General features: G+C 45.5%; 1 protein-coding gene across 9 annotated transcripts in view; it reads left to right on the top strand.

Moving 5' to 3' along the window:
• LOC132468221 (intermembrane lipid transfer protein VPS13B-like) overlaps positions 1-25,210 on the top strand; it is a 325,476-nt gene that overhangs the window by 2,704 nt on the left and 297,562 nt on the right. For all 9 annotated transcript variants that reach the window (XR_009528182.1, XM_060065938.1, XM_060065939.1 and 6 more), the window contains exons 3-6: positions 32-175; positions 15,920-16,037; positions 23,295-23,462; positions 24,791-24,972. Coding sequence is in view for 8 of the 9 variants with exons in the window: in XM_060065938.1 (XP_059921921.1) it covers positions 32-175; positions 15,920-16,037; positions 23,295-23,462; positions 24,791-24,972 (612 nt within the window). In the remaining variant the exon portion in view is untranslated. The remainder of the gene's footprint in view (positions 1-31; positions 176-15,919; positions 16,038-23,294; positions 23,463-24,790; positions 24,973-25,210) is intronic.

The following is a 25,210-nucleotide window of genomic DNA, read 5'->3' as shown; positions in this document are numbered from 1 at the left end:
TCCCATTTCCGACCACTTTGTATCTTCACAGGAACTGAAGCTGCCCTTTACCTTCATGAGCGGCCATATCCACGAGCTGCGTATCCACGTGCCATGGACCAAGCTTGGGTCAGAACCCGTGGTCATCACTATCAACACTATGGAGTGCATCCTAAAGCTGAGAGATGGAGTCCAGGTGAGTTCAAACTGAAGCTGACGTCACTAACTTTCAACGGTGTATGCTGTCTCATTTATAGTAAGAGGGGGGTGTAGAGACCGTGGGGATTTGACTTTGGAATGTTAAACATGGAATGATGGATATGTTGTCTTTGGTCTCAAAGGTTTATCAGCCTGAAAAATACTGAAAGACTTCAAACGTTAATTATCACTTAAATGGTATTCATTTTAATTACACATCATACTTTATTATGAAGGCTGCCTTTGGGCTCAGGTTCAGTGTGTTGTGACAATGATGTGGCATGTTGCCTAAGTCCTCTGCTGCTCTGATTAAAAGCATTTACATTGAGGGCATTTAGCAGGCGGCAGTCTGATAATCACATGCTATCGGTAGGCAGGGAAATGTTTACTACAGCTACAACACAAAAACTCAACCCTACTTAACTAAACCCTATCAATCTAGTTCTGGTTTGGCTACACATTACTCAAGCCTGGATTAAAAGTTGTTAATATGACATGGCCATGTAGCATTTGCTTTTATCTTTGTGATCAGTGGCTAATTACACTTGATGAGTTGGGTCCGAGAAGGAATGCAGTGAAGTAAATGAGACAAAAAAAAAAAAAGAACCTGAAAGTAAATATGTCATGCGCCGTTTCGGCAAAATAATGATGTCATGTCTTTTGTACAGTGATTTTTAATTTGATCTACATTTTCAAAAGCTTCGGAGATGTAAAATAGAGAGCACATTGGCAAGCGCTGCAAAGACAGGGAATGCAGTTTAAAGTTTCAAGATAAAAGTGTTTCATGATTCATTCTACCAGGATTAACTATTTGCAAATGTTTTTTACATTTATCAAGAGAAGCATCTGTCTTCATGTTTGAACCCGATGGGCTTAGTTCAAAACAGATATTAGGATTTCTGCTCCCTCCTTTCAAAGGGTCCTATTCAAAACTAATGATATTAGCGCAAAATGGCTATTCAATTCCTCACATTTATCATAAATACTGTAATACTTACAGTTTTAACAAAGTCCAATGACTTGGAGTGTTTTCTTTTTTATTGTTGTCCTTATAGGTAATCATCAGAGAGGAAAAAAATGATAGCTTGAGCTATACCATGCCCAAATGGAGACATGACTCTGAAACCAATTAACCCTATATTTATATTATTGTGTTCAGGTAGTTAGGATTATAAATATTTCCATTCTCAAGTAGGGTGTATGAAAGACATTTTTCTTAGATTTATTTATGCAGAAGTGCCTGCTCCTACCTCTGCCACCCATGAGTCCCGGTACTGGCCAGCATCCCAAGGTAGAAGTTTCAAGGCCAGATGTCCCAGGAGAAACACATTTCAAGGGAAGTCAATTACAGCTCATTATATAGACTGCGGCAAAAAGATTTGTAACACATGAGCTGCACAGACCTAATGGTAAATATCATAGTAAGCACATGGCTACTGCTCAAGTGATCATGTTTCCAGTTAATTGGACCTTTTCACATTGTTTTTGCACCGGCTTATTGCAAGTAAATTCAAAACAAGTATTTGTAACAGCTGGGCTGTGACGCTCCCCGAGAAAGGAAAATAATTATTTGGAAAATTGCTAATTACATTTTGGACAAATTATTCATTGCTATGCACACCCTTGAGACCCATTATGAAGTTGCGCCAGACCTTCAGCATAAGTCCTTGTAGCAGGAGGAATTTTAAATGAGTCGCCATACTATTTCCTATTGGGCCTTGACCGACTGCTGTGTTCTCCAGCCAAGAAAATCTAACACATTTCCGTTGAATTCCTTAATTAGTTTATGCTTTAACCTGATATATTAATTACATTTTAACTTATTTTAACCCATGGTTAGAACATCTTAACGTTGTTTGTGGTGTTCTGTTCTTCCGACATAACTTCCTATTGAAAGAACAGTTACCCCTGTGGTTACATCCTTAGACCATCAGAAATGAAATGATATCCCCCAGGTTAACCAGTCCACTATATTACACCCGTTCAGCACTCGGCCTGGATCCAATTTTAATCTGCTTTCCGCTGGGAAATGCACCAGATTTGGCATGGTCGTATTTGGCGCTAGGGCTATCACAGTGAGTGAGCCAACCAAGTCATTTCAATGGTAGCCAATAGAGCAAAAAATCTGAAAGTTGTGATTGTGTATGGAAAGTCTTGCACTCAATGTTTAGTAGATTAACTAGTGTTTCTCTTGTCCAGCAGAGGCAGGAACTTTGTGGTGGGCGTTGTGCGGCCAGAGTGTGGAAATGATAAATGATATAATTAATATGGTTTGTTTTCATAATTACTGTTAAAGCCTGAGCGCTGACCTGTGTAAACATCCGTACCTCTTTGGAAGTTCATTAAGGGTCGTATATTTCACTAGTATTATTTGGATCTTTTAATGTTCCTGTTTCCCCAAGAGAGAGGAACCGGATAGTATTTAGGATATTCGTATTGCTCAATGGGGCCCATCTGCAAAGCACAGAGAGCAGCACACGATTATAGTTTCCAGCAAATGTGGAAAACTGGGCACTTTGCAGCACTCCTAGCTCCTTCTGCATTCTTGTTGCCTGAAATGGGCTTTAATGTGAATTATTTTGTCAGATTGTCATCGAGACTTGATTTACTCAAGACAATTAAAAAATGATTGCCCAAAGTGTCAATTTGGCATGCTTTGCTCTTGACTTTGATTACGTAATTTAATAATATTGTGATATGCTATTAACGTTTTATAGCTTTTAGAACTTGACGTTTTGTGAATTACAATTTCTGTTTTCCAGAGGATCATTATTTTTGGTGTCTTCATTTGGCCTCATGTTCTTTGTTTTGTTAAGACTGGAACTTGTGATGTTGAATTATTAGTGTGGACATCGCCATGTGAAATTAGGCTAAGACTTCCACTGTGCTTAATAGCTCACTATATGTAACAGGAGATTGGTCATGGGGATGAAAGGGTTTTGTAGTAGTCAAACTAAACTCTTTCGTCTTGTGCAGAAATGGTAGAAACTCTCCAAGTGTCTCCCATGTCTCTCTTGAGGAATTCAATATGAGTGTGCTGTTTGATCTTTGTCCATAAATTAAAACCACAGTCTGAATTACCTAAGAAATGAATGGGATGAAACAATGCCTTTTAAATCTATCATGCCATGCGGTGCTCTTATGGAAACTACAGTTATAAATAGACTTCATGATAGGAGTTGGCTACAGTCTTTGAGCAACACTAGACCATGTCACTGGCATCCTGAACAACTAACTATATTTGGTACATTTATTTTCTTACATTAGGCAGAGTTGGCGTCTAATGGTTTCAATTTAAATATGGGGGGCTGCTTCTAGTCTGTGGTATGATGCTGTGCATGTGGTTTTAAACCTCAGAGCATTCAAACTTTACACCATTATGAGCAGACTGATGAAACCTTTCAGGGTGGAAAATATTTCTGCAGAGTTTATTGTGTGGCTGTGTTTGGGGGATTATTTTCTTTTTATATTTGCAAAATCGGCAGTTAGCAACGATGCTGCAAACTTGCGTACATCGTGTTTTCCGACATCCCAGCAAAGCCCTCTATGTTAAGGAGCCAATTGACATTGGGCAAAGAGAGAGGAACCAGCTGGACAACAGTTAAAGTGAATGCTAATGCTCTCAGGCACTCGTTTCTCTACATATGTGACAAAGATAAGGGTTTGGGTTTACCACGGAGGCCGTTTAGGTTTGGCTCGGCACGCCGCTTGATCTGGATGTTTTATGGCTGCTGAGTACATTTATCCCTGATGTGGAGGATTTGATTGAGGCATTGCCTCAAGATGATTTGTGGGACATGCCTGTGAGTCTTGTTGGTTTGGCACACATTCACAACGTGGTCCTTTCCGCTGCTAGGTTCCGTCTGAACTATTTTCAAGAGCTTCACAACAGCAACCTTTTATTGTGAATTAATAATGGATAATACATGTGATTTAGGGAACCCCCTTTTCCATTCATAAAGACTTGTTCCAAGCCATGGGATTTCATTCCACCAAGGGATTTACCAGATAACTGACCATGGGCTGCTTCTGCACACTTGGATGTTACAAAGCAAGCCATCATGTGACCTGAAGATATTTATACTAAGACACATTGCCTTTTAGTATGTGACACGTTTAAATTAGACCCATCAACTACATCATAGGTCTTACAACATTGTGACCTCCCATGCACCGTCTATTCTTCCTCCTGTAGCTACTGTTTTCTGGATGATACTGCTCTACCACTACCAGTTGTGGTTTCTCACCCAGAGTTGAATCCACAACCCACTGCTAAGGAAACCCAGGATATTTGCAGTGCTCCACAGCTGTCAAAGTGCATCTCCTTGTGGTAAACCTTTCCACTCCTGCATTAGTGTATTGTGGACATTGTTTAACCGGGAACCTTGAGGCAAAATTACATTCATCAATTGGAATCGAGTGAACTGATAATATGGGATGGATTAGAACTTGGTTATCGCACCACTGTATTGCGCCTTTTAAACAACTGTTAAGACAGTCGACTTACAATCACAATAACATTTTCTCTCGATCTTTAACAAAGGCTTCATTGGAGGATTGGGACCATTCTCCATAGTGCCCGGCCTGCTCCCATCATTCGTCCAAACACAAAGCACCAGAAAACCAGCTTGTGGAAGTTTGTAATTAGATATTACAAACTGGATAATCTTTCTCCCAATGCATTCCGGAAATCTTGCATTTGATTCCTCTGCTCTCAGGGAGCAAACGGCTTACTGAGATTACTCCATAAATCAGTGTGATCATCAGCTCTGCCGGGCCTTGTCTTCAGGACCCACGGCTTTGGATAAGCTATGTTTTTGTTTCTTAAATTCAACCTCCTCTAGTGGTTTCAAAACCCATTTCAGACTTATGGTAAAAAGACAGGGATGTCACAAGACTATCATCTCCTTAGGAAATTTGGGAATTTTCTCTGATGAGAGACAGAAAGTAAGACCAAGACTAAAACTTAAAATAGACAGGAGGCACGATGAAAGAAAAAAAAGAGAAATGTCAACAAAAGGAAATGAATGAGTATCAAAGAGTAATCTTTAAGAGCTGTTCAGAAGGTCTATGGCATTACTTCAATGTAAGATCAGCTTAAAATAGAGAATTATTGCAATAGTTGTGGAAGAGGAGACACATATTGTTTACAATGTGTCAGACCTTCAGGTAAACGTTCATGAAAGCCAGCCTCCTTTGTTTGTTTTATGACCCCTCCCTACCTACCACTGCCGCCCAACTCCCGACATGTCCCATATGGCCCTGAATTGACCAAGCAAATGTATCAACAGTGTATCAACATTTAGACAATGCTTTAATGAATGTTGTGCATTTGAACCATACCCTTTCAAGTAAGTTAATGCCATTTAATAATTACGTCATATTTCAATATAAAATAGACTGGATTTTAAATAAATACAGAGCTAGTTATGAGATCCTCTTTGTTTTTCATCTTTGTTCTCGGTCACAAACATTAGCTTTGCATCATCCCAATCCACTGGTATTCTCCCCTAGTGTTCTGACCTGATCTAAAGCATCTGCAGCGGGAGCAGAGTGTGTCGTTTCAGCAGAGGAACTTCTGCCTAGCCACCATTATCTGTTGAGTCAGACAGGCTACATAACTTTGCCTTTGACTTATGTGACTTTGTGGTTTAATTAAGATTGGGAGTCCCGGTGGTTTGTGGTTCCCTTTACTTCTCAGACAGTTTTCAGACACAGGAAAGAAGCTTTAGGGGGAAAAATTAAACCCAGTGGTGTCCTGTATCAAATGAGTCAAGCACTGATCAATACACTCTGGGCAGGATGCTGCTACTTCACTGCCTAATCCCTGCTCTCAGGCCATCCGGACTACAGTCACCCTTTAGTGGAAGCCATTAAATTCGTTGTGCCGCTGGTTGAATTGTACTGTGGAGAGAGATTACATTACAATTAGGGTTCACTTTCATTTAACTTGGGATTTCGGTTTAGAAAACTATTGGTATTAAGAACACAATTGCTTATCCCCTCGCTAGTGTTTTGTTTAATTCAGCCATTCAGTAGTATAAGGTTTTATGCAAGCTGGTATAAGGTTTGATCCAAATGGTGCAGCAAGCTGCACCATTTGGATCAAAAGTTTGAGGTATTCTTTGTGTATATTAGAGGGCCACAGCTTTCCATTCTGTTTATATGTCTTGCACAGGCTAAGGCCACCATCGTTGGCCCATTTCTCACTACACTTCTCTTCATGTCATCACCCATTACCGCTTTTATAGAGACGGATACATCTGACATTTTCTTTTACTTTGGGTGAAACAGAAAGCTATTAAAAGGGGTAACACAGTAACTGGGAGCCCCCGTGTGTAATTTCTCATTGCAGAAAGGTAGGCTTGTATGACTCCATGTTACACAAACCGTGGGTGGTCCTTGTTTAATGTCCCTGGGTGAGTGCGTGCGCCATTTAGCAGACCCTCACCCCTCTGACCTATGAATGATTCCACTCTTATTATAGAAATAATGACGCCATATAAGGCAGGATGCCTTAAGCCAGTAAAACGGGTTGTATAGAGCCAGTCGGTAGCTAACCACTTGACTGAACAAATCTTTGATGTTGCCTTCACCTATTAAAACACAATTCTGTATACCTTACATGTCAACCTTGTTTAGTGCAGCAGAGTGGGCTTCTAAGGCTTATTTAATGGAACTCAATGTCCTTGCTGTCTTGTTTTGGTGGGAATATCGGAAATTAAGAAATGTGTATATGAAGAGTTGTTAGTATTTGCTTTTATCTTGGCAGGGGCCCGGTCCCCTGAGATTAGCGGAAAGAGAAGGAGAATGGTATATGAATAATTGAGCCACTTGTTACTCCTCAAGGTGGGGGAGGGAATGAAAGGTGATTGTGTGCAGAAGGCATATGGTTAGTTGAAGAAATAACAAACAGGGCCCACTTGAGGGAGAGTAACGCCTCGGCTTGAGATGGACCACATTGCTTCTTTAAAATGACCAACATGATAAGAATTTACATGTGGCATAGCTGAGTTGTAATACAATGAAATATTCAGGGGAAATTTGTTTGTGATTTACAGCTGAAACGCAGGCCAAGGTGGACATTGGAATATTGGGCTTTTTCCTTGGCGGGTGGGCTTGCTAACAGATATCAACGACTACACCTCTCCCTGGCCACCGGCCAGACACACGCCTGCACTACTGGACGCATGCATTACTCTTCTCCCAATCATAGGGAAGACATGTTGTTTTTGTTAAATTCAGTCAAAGATGATGAATTGATCAACATCAAAAAAACGTTAAGATTTCAGATCCAGCAAGCTTTCTGTCCACAATGAAACATTTATAAACATTTGCTCCTGTCTGCTTTGAAAAAAAGATCAACCCGCGTACAGACGTCCATCTCTCATGTAACTTTATGTACGCTGCTTCTGTTCCACTGCAAGCCGCTGTATAAAAGCTGCATCACCGCTATGGCCTGCCGAGTTCCGCGCCGTGTGTTCCAGCGCTGCAACATGGCTTTGGTATTTCTCAACACTGGGGGAAAGTCCTCTCCCATTTCTCTCTGCGTGATTTATTCTATCTCGCTGGATGCAGAACATCGATGCTCTCCAAGAAAGTCTCAGGTCCTTCTGCCGTGCCGAACGCCTTTCCACCAGCTGCACCTCACATGTGCAATTAAGCTGTCAGGAGTAACTTCGGCCACTACTTGTGCTGCTCCTGGAGGCTGGTGAAATAGTAGGTTGCCTGCAGGGTGCTTATGTCTTGTATCACATCGCTAATACTGTGTGGTGAGCTGCTGCTGCTGCTGCTGATGATGATGATGAAGGGCAAACCTGGAAAAGCAGGAGCATTTCATGTGTGACAGATGGCATTCGGTAATGTTCATGCTAGAATGCAGTCCTACCACTAGTTGTCAGCAATTTACCAACATTGAGAAAAGGGGTATTTTTTGCATGTGAAATTATGTGGTCAAAACACTTTGGCCATTGTTATAAGTTTGATTAAAATGAATCAATATTACTGTTCTCTTCTTTTTATAAATCGTGTTATATTTTAGATAGAAAAAACATGATGCATATATTTAGCTTAACTGTGTTCAATTAGTGTGTGTGTGTTTGTGTGCGTGTGTGTGAGTGAGATTGTAGCTTACACACATTGCAGTTATTAGTGTTAGGAGGTAGCTAGGCCAGCGTGAGCAGCATGCCTCACATGCTCAGCCTGGGCTTGTGGTTAGCTGATGGAGAGATCTGAAGAACCAGAGCCTCTCAGATCTCATTCAGGAACAATTTCTCCCACTCGACCATCCTTGATTTTTTTTACTCTTTCTCACTCTTGCTGCCCACCCCACCTCCCAACGCCCTTCTTTTATCTCATTCTCACTTTTCCTTGACTTTTTTTCTGCCCCTCAATTTGTTAGCTTTTCTCCACTCATCTTAAATTCTTGCATGCTTTTTTTTTTCACTGTGACTTCCCAATTTTCTTTAAGCTTTTGGCACAGATCTCCGTTTTATTTGAGTACAGTTCACATATTTGACAGGTAAAAGAGATCAAGAAAATGTAAATGATAAGACATAAGTTGTCTCGCTTCTCTGTTGGTTAATCTATGCACCTTTAATCACTGCTACCACTCTTCAGCCTATTTCTTGGCCACGTATCAAAGATTACAGTCAGTAGAATTCCCCATTCTTTGTTTCAATACATCAGTCGAACATAAACGCTGCCAGTTGGGATGGGAGGGACATCACTTTTAGATCTGCCTTCCAAACCTGCCATTTCGTGAGGTAAGGACCAGCTTTATTTCATAACAAATCAGCTTTACTTTTTAACCAATTAACCCGATTAGAAACGCACTGCTGGCTGTGAGATCTGCCTAATCAGATTAATGGAGAATTAACTCTTTAACAAGAACAGTGACAAGTTAACTACTGTACCGTAAAGTAGAAAGATTTCTGCCGGTTTAACGACAGTTTTGTGTGCAATCATGTGGCGTTTAATTCTACAATGTTAAATAAATGGCTGTTAATCGGGTTACTCCCAAGTGAGGATAGATATGGCTCAGATTGGTAAATTTTACACTGATCGCTCCAGGTGGACCCTGTTGTGTTTTTTAAAGGATTAAAGGAAGTCTCTGATGGTAAACTCTGGTTCATTGCTCCGCAGGGTATAGCCCGTTCAACCCAGGCGCTACAATCTCTTACCAAGGTAAAACAAGGGCCACACAAACTGGCCAGCCATGTCATCTGAGGTCAAGTCAGACCAGGCCCATGAGCACATTGGCTGAACAACAAGAGGTCCAGCTAACTCTGGAAGAACAAGTCAGAAGCCCTGGTGCAGCGCTCTCGGTCTCCGCAGACTCGCTCCCTGTTTGTCTTGATTGTTATTCTGGGCATGTTGGAGGCAGATATTAAACACGGACAGTTTGACTTGGGTACGGCAGGGGCCCGCTTGGCAGAGACCTCCTCCATGACATCAGCAGGACTGTCGCTCGGCCATTACGCCGGGTTCCAGAGCTAAATAGTTTTGTAATTGTGCAGTTCTTTTGGCAGTTGCCTCGGGAATCTTTTCCATGCCCCACGCCGCCCCCCCCCCGTGCTATTTAATGAACATGATATATTTTTGGGCTTCTGAAAGAAGAGAGGCAAATGCTTGGAAAATCAACCAAGTGTTTTTGTTGCAACAGTTCATATGGCTGAAATATGCTTAGTAAAGCTTCTGCCATTACAGGCTACGTAAACACGTCTGCCATTTAAAAAAGGATACAGAGAAAGCCCACAAGTCTGACTATTCCTTTTTTGTGGCTAGGCTCATTATGAAGGTATGGGACGTTGGGATAAAAGACACAAATTACAGATAATTCATTTGAGTATAAAGAAATAAACAAGAGTTTCAAGTAAACGGGGCCTGGGTGTGTTTTGCTGACTCTCCTTCATTGAAGTCAAGGCAGGGGTGTTTATCTCGCCGATCCACATGACCATGAATGAGCAGAGTAGTCGGGTTGCGGTGCGGGGCTGTAAAGGAGAAATATGACTTGGAAAGAGATTTAATGGAGATATTAAAACGGCCCGCTTTTGAACATTTGGAAGCTACGCATTAATTGTGAACATTCAGCTGAAACTTGGTCTCCTGAATTTTCCTCCTTAGATTGAAATTCTATAGTACTGCAAAGATGTTAAAGACTACAATGGCCTAATCATAAAACCTTTGGTTGTAATCCCAAGTTTTTAGTACTCCTAATTTAAAAAAGTGATTTTACAACCAGAAGGGATTTAGAGGAGATGTTTTTGAATATATCTATTCAGAGTATTTGGTGTGTGTGTTATGTGTGTGTTATTTTAACTAACACACATTGCGCGCGCGTGTGTGTGTGTGTGTGTGTGTGTGTGTGTGTGTGTGTGTGTGTGTGTGTGTGTGTGTGTGTGTGTGTGTGTGTGTGTGTGTGTGTGTGTGTGTGTGTGTGTGTGTGTGTGTGTGTGTGTGTGTGTGTGTGTGCAGTGCACGCTAAAGTTTGAACAACACATTGTGCTTGCTTTTCTGTGGAGGTAGGCAGAGGTTCATGCTTGTTCATAAAGCTCCATGCTTGTGAGAAGGTGTATATGTGCATGCAAAACCATGCATCTATGTGTTTGTGTGTGAGGAGAGTATGTGAAACCCACTAGTTGGCAGCAGAGCCTCAATCTAGTCGACTGCTGTCTGCTACGGTGAGAGCGAGACCAAATGTCTTTAATCTCAATGTAATGGCTTTCTGCATTTATTACAGTTTCATTAAAAAACCATTAGTGGCTAATTTTAAGCCGGTCTGATGGATGTGTTGGACGCCAGGGGAAGAGGAAAGTGAATAGAGAATTTGAGCCAATCGCAATGCTTTCATTCTCCTCCGCTTGGCAGAAGCTTATGAAGTTAAAAGAAGCGACCATGTACAGTTTTGTCAATGGGTCTTTCCCATGAAGTGATCTGTAGCTCCCATCGCTATTAGTGCCAGATGGAAGCTTTAGCAAGAACCCGCCCCAGTTCCATGATATCATAACTAGTATAGTATAATGTCCGTGTTGCAAGCAGTGGTAGGAGCTAAGGCCTGAAGAGTATGTAATGCATTGAATCTGTAGATCGATAAAATGAATACTAAATTAGAATTTTTCAATCAAAATAAAGTGAGTAATAATGACCTTCTGACGGAGAGAAGGTGTGTGTGTGTGTGTGTGTGTGTGTGTGTGTGTGTGTGTGTGTGTGTGTGTGTGTGTGTGTGTGTGTGTGTGTGTGTGTGTGTGTGTGTGTGTGTGTGTGTGTGTGTGTGTGTGTGTGTGTGTGTCAAGACGTGAAGGTCTGATTGCTCTTCTCTCCAGGGACAGCTCTCGGTGGGCCATGACATGGAGGACAAGGCCTCAGGATGTCAGGCCTGTGTGTGTGAGGTGGGGGTGCTGCGTCTGAGATAAGGAGCTATCGGGTTGCAGTCATTTATTTTCCCACTCCTCAGGCGTTGGGCCCTCCACTGCCTGGCCTCCGCTCTCCAGGCCCGCTGCTTTGAAGTCAGCATGAGTTCACCAGCGACCTGTGGAGGAGCAACAACAATAACAGAGCACTTTGTTTAGCCAGCGCCTGTCTGCTGCACGCTCCCATTAATCCACTGAAACAGTGTGAAATTGACCAGTTTTGAAAATGTTTGGGTTTTTCAGATCTGGCAGTTATTGGCCAGCAGGCATGGAAGCATGCAGCTCAAATCCCTGGCCAAGACTTTTTCTTGTGCTGCATGCTAAACGTCTGAAAAAGAGCAATTGGGTCTTCATTCGTGTGGAAAATGTAAAAAATGTCATGTTTATCTGAAATGTCTTCGTTGGCAAAAGTATGATGACATGAGAACCTAGGTAAAACGGGAAAATTGACACTCTTCACCTAGTTTTTCCACACAATTTTTTTTTCGTATAAATCCACTGGAAGTGTTAAAACACGCGCAAAAACATGATCCTCAATAATGAACTACACATGATTGACATCTAATTTACATAATTTCACAAACAATTACTTTACACACTGCAGTTAAAAGGAAGTTGACAACTTGTCGGTTTACGTAATTTAAAACGCAACTAGCGATCAAAATAACTGTCAATAAACAACCTGGCGGATTGGTGGGGAGGGGTAGGCAGTGGTCTCCTGATACACTGAGCTGCTAGGGTTTGGGGGTCTGACCCTCCAGACAGGCTTGACACTGCCTTCTGGTCTCTAACGGAGCCAGACGTCTGCAGGATGAGAGAAAGAGAGGGTCAGGCTTGGCCTTCCTGTGCCCTAACCCTCCATGGGTGCCCACTTACCCTCTGAGTAGGGGGTCCGCCTCGCCTGTCACTCACACCAATCTTCCCACCATGCTGCCTCTCTCTCTCTCTCTCTCTCTCTCTCTCTCTCTCTCTCTCTCTCTCTCTCTCTCTCTCTCTCTCTCTCTCTCTCTCTCTCTCTCTCTCTTGCCTTCTCTCTCTCTCTCGCCTTCTCTCTCTCTCTCGCCTTCTCTCTCTCTTGCCTCTCGCCTTCTCTCTCGCTCTCAGATTCTGTCTCTTGCTCTCACTCACTTGCCTTTTCACCCTCTCGCCTTCTCACCCTATCTCGCTCCCTATACCCAGTCACAGTCTCTTTCCTAAACTTTCTATTCAACAGATCAGTTGTTGTGGCTGCTACCCTAGGCCCCCTTCCCCTTCTTCTGCCCCCGCCCTCCCCCCTAGCGACACTGTCCCATCCAAGGCCTTGCCGTTGCATGGCAGGGATCAGCTTACCCGGGCAGCAGCTGAGACAGCCTTCATTTGTCCCAGGGCTTTCCTCTGGTGAGGCATGTTTCGTCCCCAGAGTCCACCACACTGCCCATGGTGACACTGAGCGCTTAATTGCACTACCGCCAAATTCGGCAGCAGGGTCTGTTTTTAGTGGCGGCTCGGAGTGGTTGAACTCAATGTACTTTTGGCCGGCGGGCCTCGACACATTCCTTTAGATGGAGATATCAGCGAGTTATGGAGCGAGTATTTATGTTCAGGAGGAGGGCTTGCCCGAGTCATCTTGAGAACGGCCTTCGGTTCTTCACCACAAAGTTGCCGTAAACACAGTGCAGTGACTCTGCGTCGGAAGTGACGGCAAGCTGTGTGTGTGTGTGTGTGTGTGTGTGTGTGTGTGTGTGTGTGTGTGTGTGTGTGTGTGTGTGTGTGTGTGTGTGTGTGTGTGTGTGTGTGTGTGTGTGTGTGTGTGTGTGTGTGTGTGTGTGTGTGTGTACGAAAATATTTAGTAACGTATCAACATGTTATTATTTGACGATATCTTTTGACTTGGGACCTTGATGAGCTATTTATTATTCTTCCCCCTTGTGTTTATGGGTTCCCTCAACTTGAAGATGTTGAGGTAAAAAAAATCCCAAACCAAGCCCACCGCGTCTGTGATGTTCAGCTCTTCCTCCAAAAGGGCCATGCAAGTGTAAATATTTCTTTCACTACTCAACTGGCCTGCCATGGTTTGTCGGTGGCCTGTTTACACTCCCACACTGTGCTGAACGTGATTGCTCTTTGAATGCGTCTGCAGCTTAAATAATGCAAGCTATGTTTAAAATCAAATCTTTGTTGGCCTCACGCGAAGGAGATGCTCAGTAGCAGCAGCAGCATCATCATCATCATCATCTGCCAGTGGCATCACACTAGCAGTGTGTGTGTGTGTGTGTGTGTGTGTGTGTGTGTGTGTGTGTGTGTGTGTGTGTGTGTGTGTGTGTGTGTGTGTGTGTGTGTGTGTGTGTGTGTGTGTGTGTGTGTGTGTGTGTTGGTCACAGGTATCACATAGTCTTTCTCGCGTATTTGTTGTTTCTGGGTGCTATGCTTATCTATATGTGGAGGTATATACCCAGCAGTTGCATGCATTCATGGGGCAGCCAAATGTGTTTGGTTTTGACACCTCGGCTGTTTACATTACCCAGGATAAGGGGTTGACTTGACCCCCTCTCCCCCACACGCACCCCCACACACACTCGCATTCCCCCAACACACACAGAAAAAGCACCCCAACGCACACCCATCCAAAGCACTCCCCTAACACACACACACACACACACACACACACACACACACACACACACACACACACACACACACACACACACACACACACAAACGGCCCCCACCAGCCCCACTCAGTTTAAATGCTAACCACATGTGATCCCTCCCTACTCCTCGCTCCACTGCAGCGTGTGTCTACCTCAGCGCCCCTGCTGACGGTGAAGATTACAGCGCCCTAATCACGCCGCACTGCAAGGTTTACTCTCACCTTTACCGTTTGGTTTTCTTTCCTTCTGACATCGTACTCTGTTCCTCTTTTTCATGACTTGTTTTGTTCCTTTTTTAATGCTCACCGTTTCTTTCCTCCCTCCCTCTTCCGTTGATTAATCCGTTCTTTCTTTGGCCCATTCGTTAATTCACAGCCCCCCGTTGTGTGTGGATGGGAAGACGACAAGGTATTGAGTCATTGGTGGAAAAGAGCAGAGGGCAAATAGAGAAGCAGTGAAACGTTGTCCCACTGTCATCACGCCCAAGGGCTAATCCAAAGTGAAGGGGATTTGGAGTGCAAACTGTCTGTACCAGTAGTTGGAGAAGTAGCTTATGATTTATCGTAAAAACCAAGCCCACCAATGTTATTCCTGCGATCATGCTCCATTGAGTCCAAGCCTGTGAACACAAACTGTTCTCCCCAAGACCTTTTACGCCATGAAAAGCCAAAACTGTCATTAGAAGTCAGTCATTTTATGTACCATATTTTTTGTCACACACAATTTGCACTGTGAATTATTCCACCCGTCCCGCTAAGTCATTAATACGGCTGCCAGCGTAGTTGCGTGTAGCGACGTCATCTGGGTCAGAGCCTTTTAATTAATGACCTGGATTCCCTGCTAATTGCTCAAAGTCACCAGCGGTTCTCTGTGGTCCGATGGCAGGAATAATATATGAAGCTGTGCTGGTGCTACTTAGAATAGATTCCCCCCTTAGGAGTCGTCCATGAATCACTTCTCTGGAGTCGCCGTTAACCCTGCAGTAGATGTAATAAAGGTCAATGGCCTGCCTGATAGACACAGTCCACTGCATCGTGACCCGCCGACCTCACCACTGTTTCTCCTCCTGTCCCCATTGTTTTGAGTTCAAGCCTCCATCGCTCTGCCACAGAGCCCCCTTGAAGCCCCGGCACTCAACGGGCTGGAGCAATAAATAAAGACGCCCCAATCTCGGCCCATTTTGTTTATCTTCGGGCTCATCTCTGAAGGGGGATGTCCATTTCCTCCTCATACTCTGAACACACACACACACACACACACACACACACACACACACACACACACACACACACACACACACACACACACACACACACACACACACACACACACACACACACACTGATGGGTGTTCTTGTTGCATTCCAGGGCTTAACAGTCCCCTGGTCTCTGAGTGCTGATGCCATGCCCTGGTTGTGGAGAGGCCTTCGCTCCCTCATATCCAGGGTCTACAGTTTATTTGTAGAGCCGGTTGTAAAATGGGGAGGGGAAGGAGGAGGAGGAGGTGGAGGAGTGGTTTAGGATCTCGTTGGGTGAAGATCCCTGCATACATACACACAGATACCCCCCCCCCACCCCCTTGCATACAATCCTTCTCTCAACGACTACTACATAACAGTCATTAAACGGCTGTGTGTGTGTGTGTGTGTGTGTGTGTGTGTGTGTGTGTGTGTCTGTTTCTGTGTGTTTTTCTTCAACCAGGATGACCATGAGAGTGGCTCCAGCTCCACGAGCCGCAGTGCCTCAGACAGTGTCAAGGCCCAGGCCAAGCCCCGCAGGCTGCAGCAGGCGGCCCCCAGTGACCCGGACCTGCCCCCAGGTGAGTGATGGCCCCGGGGCCCAGCCGGGCTACCCCGACTCCCTGCTCCGGGAGTGACCCGGCGGTGCATGCACGGGCTCAGCGGGGGAGGACAGGGGATGGGAGCGAGAGACCGAGAGAGGAGAGGCTGTTTACACTAGGCGGGAGGTGTATTTTTTTCATTTTTACAATCTGCCCCCTTTACGGTTGCTGGAGCGTGAATGCTATCATCGCACAATGCAAATGAAGAGCCGGCGTCACAGCGGGTACCTTCTTTACACCCTGATAGCAGCAGCAGCCCAATACTGAAGCATGTGAATGAGAGCTGTCATTGGTGCAGAGGTTTTTTGGAATCCTGTATGAAGATGCAGATGTGTTTTATTACCGGTGTTTGTTCCAGGGAGCAAGAGAGAGTGAACAGAAGAGGGGGGTGTCCGTGTGATAAATTGCTGACTGACGTCTCTTATCAGCAAGGCCACTTGACCGAATACCTCCTACAGGGGCCATGGATTCCAAGCCTGCCTCTCTTCACACCACCTCACAATGAGGGCCCTTGTTTAGCTCGGACAGGCCTAACGTCATAACCCTTTTTATTATAATAGTTTATTTATGGCTTTGCAAATGAACGCTGTTAGGTAATGTTTTTGAGAAAAAAAAATCCACAAATGGGGCCACCCAGAACGTATTCACCTTTTTTGTTTAAATAAGCCCCCCTATATTTGAATTGTACATATATTTTAAAACAGAAAAAGCCACAATGATTTAATAAATAGCAAACGACAAATTATTTTTGTGTTTATGCAGTCTTGTTCAGAGAAGTTACTTCACAGGGCCTGGAAACGGTGGACCACCTTTATTATGAAGTAATACCTTTTCTTTTTTTTACTGAGGGGATGGTTTTGGTTTTCATGCTGTAGAGAGACTTGCCCTCTGGGTTAATCTTATTAATTTACTCTCCTCCCACTATTGTTGTAATCTGATGTTTTACAGTCATAAGGTTTTATTGTGACCACATCTGGGGCTTCTCATTTTTATGTAAAACCCCCCTCCCAAAATGAAAATAAATAAATAGAATAAAATATATTTGATGACGTATGATTCTGAGCCAATGCGTCTTAACATGGTGCTTAAAAGTTAGATTAAAAGCTCTGGCTCATACAATAAATGGGAAAAAAACATATATCATAGCCAGTGGAGGTCTGGAGGAAAGAAAGACGCACCTTGAGGAGGGAGCGGGAGAATTACAAGATGCAAACAAAACGCATATCTCTTAGAGTTAAACGAAACTCTAGCGAGGGAGATCCAGCTTTTAGGATCCAGTCACAGTTTAACACCCAACCTGGAGTCCCTGATCCCAGAGCCCCATTACGTATGTGGACGTATGTGGACGTATGAGCCTGTTCTGCTGCTGCAGTCCGGCTGGTTGTTCCTGGGGAGGATCCATTTCCAGGCCTGACGCTATGAGATAATATCTCTCCCCAGCTGTTAAAGCAGGGAACCTCCCAGCCCAGGGCCTCCCTCTGGCCCGACTTCAACACATCTACTCCTGTGTCTGCGTGTCTGTGTGTGTGTGTAAGTGCGTGTGTGTGTGTGCGTGCATGAATGCGTTTGTATGCACATGCCCCTATACCTTTCCTGCACTGCCGCACTGGATCCATTACCGCCTGTTAAGACAACTCTGGAGTCATGAGTCACAGCGGCTCGCTAAGTAAAGAAGGTATATGATCGTGGGTAATCCCACAGGTTTCTGGTAGATATTAATAAAGAAAAGAGGTTAAAGGCGGGAGAGGTAAGGCTAACCTGCTGTGACTCAGCCGGAGGATGTTTTCCTTGAACGAGACACAGAACAAACCTGTTACGGATATTGGAATTGTAGTTAAGGGATGTTTTGTTTAGAAGTCAGGATACCCGGCCAGAAATCTCGTGGCAACCAGCGTAGGCGATATTGCTCACCCCCAGTCAATAGGCCTGCGTTGTTTATAGTTTGCTCTTGTGAATACCAGTATCCCACTCGCCAATCCCCATGGTGTCTTAAGGAAGTGACCACCATCCACAATGCCTCCCAAGGTTGTCCATTCATTCATTTTGTAGACATGGTAGTGAGCCATGACTTGAACACACCGGAAAAATAAATATAAATAAATATGACACATGTGTCATTTTCTTTTTGCAAAGTATTCTCCTAGAGCTGATTTGAATTATGAGATTAAGAAAAAAAAAAAAAAAGAAGAGCTCACGTTTCCTTTTTTTCTATGCTCCGAGGCGTTCTTTGTTCCTCGTCCCTCATAGCAGCACACATTGTCTTGTTTTAGTGTGCACTCATCCTCCCTGTTTACACCACATGCTTGCTTGCCTCAATTTGAATTGAGTTAATCACATCGCAAGCTCACCGCTTCTGTCTCAACAGAAACGGATAGCCGCAGACTCCCTTGTTTAAGGTGTGTGTGTGTGTGTGTGCGGGAGTGTGCGTACACGTGTCCGTGGGGCAGTGATTGAAGAGCCATGTCTGGACTCTTCGTCCGCATCAACGTCGACATAACCTCCGGCAGGCATCTGCTCCCCCCCCCCCCCACCTTCCCCTCTTCAAAACAACCGAAACAAAACACAACCGACACTAGAAAGCCGCCACCGGCAATTATACAGCCATTTGGCTCTGCGCTCTCACATATTGCATGGATTTGTCCTCCCTGTTCTGCCCGCGGTGGAAAACTGCCAGCGTTCAGTCGTCTGCCATGTGACTGGTAGCCGCGCAGAGACCAAAGACCAAGTGTTCCCACCTTGGGCGATCCTGCGAGTGATTATGTTTACGGCTGCCGGTGGGGGAACCGGGCGGCCACTGTTGGAGAGAAATGCACAGCTCTCTTCCTCTCTGCCGGGTCCCTGCCCGGGCCTCCGCTGCACACTCTTGACACTTTTAACAGTCTGGGTCAGTCGTAGTATTTTAGTTGTGTGAACAATGGCGTCACGGCACTGAGGTTGGTTCTGCAATCACTGGTTTTCCTTGACTTATTTAGCGTCACTTGAGCTTGCCGTCGTCCCTTCGCAAATCCCCTCTTCAGTGTAAAAGTTAACGATAATTACAAAACAGCATTTTCTGTGGGTTGAGTCATCTTGTGCACATGCTGCAAGTGGGGGGGACGGGGGGGAAACATCCCATCTGCTTCGACGGGACCCCTGGACTTCACCGGCCATGTCCGCTCTCTCTCCGCACACGACGTGGTCACGAGGTTACAGGACATGTGATTTAACGCTCGCTGTCCTTCCAGTGTCCTTGGATCTCGCTATGATTTATTCACGTGACCTCTCCACCGCTACGTGGCGTGTCTTTGGGTGTTGACTCTGCCGGCTATCTATTGGCATGGCGTGGCGTATCTCTCTCGCTTTACCGTCAGGAGCAACACCCCACTCCCCACTGACCCGTATACTCACAGCCTGACCTCCAGAAGCACGGCCTGTGGACCCAGCCTCTCGTCCCCAGCATTACGTCTCACTGGATGATGACCTTCAGACCCGTTCGCTTTCACAGCTGTTCCATAGAACACATTGTATCTTCCCGGCATGACAATAGAGGAATGAACACATACGCACACACAATCCCATACACACACACTCTGAGGCGGTGGTCTTTTGGAATGCCTGCTGCAGCATTCCTTTAGGCTTTTACTGTCTTACACACGTGTGTCTGGTGTGTTTGTGCACACGCTCGTGAGAGATTACTCATATGTGTACGTCCAGTGCTGTGTGTGCATTCTTCGTCTTGTTGCGTGTTAGACTTTGCATGTATTTGAGGCCCCCGCCCCCCCTTTGTGACAGCCGACAAGTCCTAGAGTATGATTGGTTGAATAGCAGAGCATAAGTCCTGTGTTCAGTGCTACTACATTGCTGGTACTGGGGCTGCTGCTTAGAGGATAAATACAGCAGCTGTTCCGGTATTAACGGGAAACACTACTCGCATGAATGGAGGACATGGTGTGTCGTGGTCAATGGTGGCAGACTATACGTTGTGCTGGAGCACTACCATACAATGCTCGGTGGGGTGACGCCTGTAGGCTACAATGTGAAGCCTGACATTGTTGCTAATTCTGATTAGCAACAATAATTTATTGATTACAGGGAAATTTAAAGGAACCCCAAGTGCCAGGTTGTAGGTGTGTGTGTGTGTGTGTGTGTGTGTGTGTGTGTGTGTGTGTGTGTGTGTGTGTGTGTGTGTGTGTGTGTGTGTGTGTGTGTGTGTGTGTGTGTGTGTGTGTGTGTGTGTGTGTGTTGCTGTATTCTACAACGCTGTTTTAAGTAAGCCTCACGTGCTAACCCAACACGTTGCTGTTAAGGCTAACGGTCGGACAGGGCCTTCTTCTGGTTTCCAGGCTCATCAGGCTTGGCCAGCAGGGTAGAAAATGTAACCTCTATGACTGGGAGAGGCAGAAAACAGCACTGTATTGTTAACCTCTAATCTGCAATTAACTGGGATTCAGGAGAAGCAGGAAAAAGGGGCTGAAGGACAAGGCTGTATCAACAGTTCGCTGCTGGCCGGGTGTGTTTTAATGCGACGAATAGCTCATGTTTGGCCATCTGGAAAACCGGCAGGTTTTATCACTCTGCAAAAGTCTCCTGGAAGTTGAATAAACGATCCTTAGGAGATGTAAATAGGGATTTATGGAATACTGGGAATAATCCGCCGCGGTTGAAAGGCGCTGTTGTCCTACAGTAGCCAAGCATTCTCGTTCTAATAGGTTTCTGGCCACGTCGCGAGCCGTGGCCAGGTACTCATTGCGGAACAGCAGCGCAGGATCAGCATACTGTATATTTGTCCGACAGACTTGTCAATCTCTTTCTTGCCGGCTAATAACTGGCACAGCTAATAGCTGCTAATACTTTCCATATACAGGGAAGCGGGCGAACGTGGACAGTGTAATGTTTCTTTCCTGTATTGCACAGAAGAGAGTGCTTGGCCTGAGCTGGGATCACATAAAGGAGTTGGTTTTTCCACTCATTTTATGGTTGAACAATTTTAAGTGGGCTCCTTCCCCATGGGCCGCGGCACAGGTGCTGGCTGTGTCAATTGTTTACAGAGGTTTAGAGCGGTGCAGTGGTTCACCCCGAGAAGGACAGAGGGACAGACAGACAGACAGACAGGGGGGGCCCAGAGCCGACGCAAGACAAGTTAAAGAGAGAGCCACAAACGGCAAGCCGGCTTCCACAACTCCGAGAGGAGAGCGAGGGAGAGTGAGGGAGAGAGAGAGGGCCCCTGACATGGGTAAATTGGATCCAGAGCGGGAAATAGCAGGGGGTACAGCGCTCGTTTTACTGCCCAGTCTGCAGGTGCAATGTGGGCTTTGGAAGCCCGCGGCCACCCACCCACACGCACATACCCACACGGCCACATTCATGCACGGCACGCAGCAGGCATTTACGTGCTCGCTACACATGCAAGTGATGAAAGTACAGTGTGTTCAGGAGAATTACGGCAACCGCTTTCTGCCACGTTGTTGAGTCAAGCTGCAAACAAAGTAGAATTTTCCCTATTGGATTATGCTAATGTATGGCTGTAGTTGTGTACGGAACGGCTGCGAAGGGAACGGATCCATTTAAATATTCCCACCAACACGACCATTCACCCCAGCGCAGTCCTCCGCTGTGACATGGTGTCGGCCGCGCATGTAGATACAGGAAGACAAACATTTGGTTTGGAAAATAAGGAATAGGCATTAAAGGTTTATATGTTTTAACTCTGAGTGACTGTGTTTAACAGTACATGGGAGGAATGAATAAGGCCCTTCGTCCCCTGGTTTAGGGGGATTTATTGCTGTATATTTTCATACTTTATGGTCGATACTCCCCTGTCTGCAATATTTTTAGTTCTTTCTTTGGTGAGTAATGACCTTACCATGTATGTTTTCCCTGCAAAGCTTCTGTTTCTGGGCGTCACTGAGGCCATTAGGAGGTCCTGGTTGCACCGTAGCATGGCTCCCCCGGCTCGGTTGAAACCCAACCGACGGGGTTGCGCCGTCTCTCTCACCTCCCCCTTACCAGCACCTCTGCGACACCTCCCTAACCATCCCAGTCCGTCCACCGCAGAATCCCCTTTCCTATTCCTTTCTCGCTCCATCATCGCAAAAATTAATCAACCCAAATCCCCTTCCTCAAAACGTCTGGCTAGTCTAATTCTATCCACGTTGACCCCCCCTGTCATACGTTTTAATAGTCCATCATGTGTTTATACAATGACTACAATGAATGGTTGCCTCACAGGCTGTTTAGGCGTGCTAAATGAGTCCTTTAACATGTAGGTCGAGTCGTCACACTATCAAGTGAACGTATAATAAAAATACTTTCAACACCAGACACCCATTTGTTTAGCTTCTCCCTCCTTGTCATTGGCCTGCCAGCAGAGATCATTCATTTACAATCCTAGCATTCTGCAGGGCCAAAGTTTCTCTGTGCTGACCGTAACTCTCCCTCGAAGGTGTGTGTGTGTGTGTGTGTGTGTGTGTGTGTGTGTGTGTGTGTGTGTGTGTGTGTGTGTGTGTGTGTGTGTGTGTGTGTGTGTGTGTGTGTGTGTGTGTGTGTGTGTGTGTGTGTGTGCGCACACATGCGCAAGTGTGTGTTTTAGAGTTTGTGTACATTGAAGAGTGTGACCTGGCTTCCATGCATGTTCATGGAGAGGGAGATAGAGAGAGTGAGAGCGAGAGACAGAGGGTGGAAGAGCTGTGTGTGAAGCAGGGTTCGTGCACGCTAGTGTAGGGCTGAGCCGGGCCCCACATCTGAGAGGAGAAGAGAGCCCTTCAGAGATCCATAAATATGGCTGAGATTTGTGGCCGCGCTGAGGCACAGTGAGGACCAGCAATGTTTTCTTACAGATATTTAGCCCCCCCACCCCACTTGCTCACGTCCAAGCTGTAGACCGAGAACTAAGAAATAACATGTCAGGTCCTCCGCGCATTTACAAGCCCTGTAGGATGGAAGGGGTCAGCGGCAGTGAGCCCAGGCTTTCAGGGAACCCAGGCCAGGGTTTCAGTCTTTCACTGTGTATCAGCACTAAATTAACGTGTGGCATGAGTTGCATACCTCTCTACCACTGTGTGTGCGTGTTCGTGTCTGTGTGTGTGTGTGTATGTCTGGCTCACCCTGGCCCGCTTTGGCAAATGTTTATACATCCGTACCTTGGTGTAAGGTGATTTATAATGTGAGTTGCACGAGTGCATATTTGCACATGTATTGCACATCTCCTCGTGTTTTAAATTGGGGTGTGTTTGTGTGTGTGTGTGTGCGTGTGTATAGGCTACGTGCAGAGCCTGATCCGCCGCGTGGTGAACAACGTGAACATCGTGGTGAACAACCTGATCCTGAAGTACGTGGAGGACGACATCGTGCTGTCCGTCAACATCACGTCAGCGGAGTGCTACACCGTTGACGATGCGTGGGAGAGGGCCTTCATGGACATCACCGGTGAGGGATCCGACCAATCGCAGACCTCGTTCCCCTCCCCCACGTCCACAATCAACCAAACCCTGCGCTGCGAGGAAAGATGACAACCTTTTGTGCATGAGGATTATTTGAATGTTTGAGTGTTTATAGTTTATTTAAACCCAGGCCAAACAGATGTATTAGGGCCACCGTTTAAATGTCAACAGCTGTTTCAATTGACAAAATTATCAGAGTTCTCAATCTTGAGAGCAGCGCTCTGTTTTTATAATGCTTGCGAGGAAATTTCCCCCATTGAGGAACGAGCAGTTGTCACTGCCAAAGTAAGCCTCTGCAAACCGAAAAATCGCCAGCTTCTTTTATCCTGGTATTGTTGTCAATATTGATATCCTCTATAGCTGGGGTCTTTTGACGGATGAAGTAATTGCAAGGTGACTAAGGCCTTCGACATTTATTGGCTGCATTGAGATGCTCTGAGGCTGCACAATCACAAGTTAACTATTTAAGGAACGACCATTTGGGCTACATAGAGTGGAAGACGGACGGGAGGCGTCTGCTACAACCTGGAAAGTTATTATGGACAATCCCTCTCAAACACACACACACACACACGTACCACTTAGTTGGACCTCTTGTAAATGCCACACTTCATAAGAGCCCTGGGGTGTCTGCACAGTGTCTCCCCCCCAGGCTTCCTATGTTTGAAGGAGGCTCAGAGATAATGAGGATTTACTGCCAGGGCCTGCTCCTGTGTGTGTGTGTGTGTGTGTGTGTGTGTGTGTGTGTGTGTGTGTGTGTGTGTGTGTGTGTGTGTGTGTGTGTGTGTGTGTGTGTGTGTGTGTGTGTGTGTGTGTGTGTGTGTGTGTGATCCACTCACAAGTGGATCTTTTCCTGAAAACTTGTGATTATTATGAGTGTCTGTCGAACGCATGCATCAGAGTACCCGGTGGTTCCCCACCGTTTTTGGCCCGGGACCCCAATTCCAGCTCTGAAAGTGTTTGCGACCCAAACTTTAACTTTAGTGCTTCTGCTTCCACACATTGTTTTGATCCAATCAACATCTGCCAGTAATATCAATTTCCCGGTAAAATTGTGTAATTGCTTAGCTCCACCACACACAAAGTGATTAGTTTGCCCGTGGCTATGAATCATTAGGAAGTCAGTTTGTGTTTACAGGATGTCTAAGAAAAATATGATTTGCTCAAATGGATCATCACATGCGGGGGGATTCAGGATGCATTAGGGGACCCCCAAGTGGAGTCCTGACCCCAAGATTGGGAACCACTGGTCTATTCCATGTCTACCTCTTATGCTACCTGCCCCTCACCCCATCCCACTTCACCCCAACCTAGCCCCTGAGTTGGTCCTGAGGAAGGTGATCAACTTCTCGGACTGTACGGTGTGCCTGGACAAGCGCAACGGCAGCGGGAAGATTGAGTTCTACCAGGACCCCTTGCTGTACAAATGCTCCTTCAGGACACGCCTCCACTTCACCTATGACAACATGAACTCTAAGATCCCTGCATTCATCAAGGTGAGCGCTTCTTCTGGACCCTGCAGCCTTCATACACACGCGCACACACATGCTTTTACACGCACTGGCGCATGCCCGCACAAAAAAACACGCACGCACATGTAAACACACACACACACACACACATGCTCTCTCACACACACACACACATGCTCTGACACACACACGCACGCACACACATAAACTTGCACGCGCACACATGCCCTCACACTCACACATGATCACACACCCTCATGCT

This window comes from Gadus macrocephalus, chromosome 11, assembly GCF_031168955.1.
Source record: "Gadus macrocephalus chromosome 11, ASM3116895v1".
In the NCBI taxonomy this organism is placed as follows: domain Eukaryota; kingdom Metazoa; phylum Chordata; class Actinopteri; order Gadiformes; family Gadidae; genus Gadus; species Gadus macrocephalus.
The sequence above is the reverse complement of the archived record's forward strand: the minus strand, read 5'-3'. Positions and strand labels throughout refer to the sequence as shown.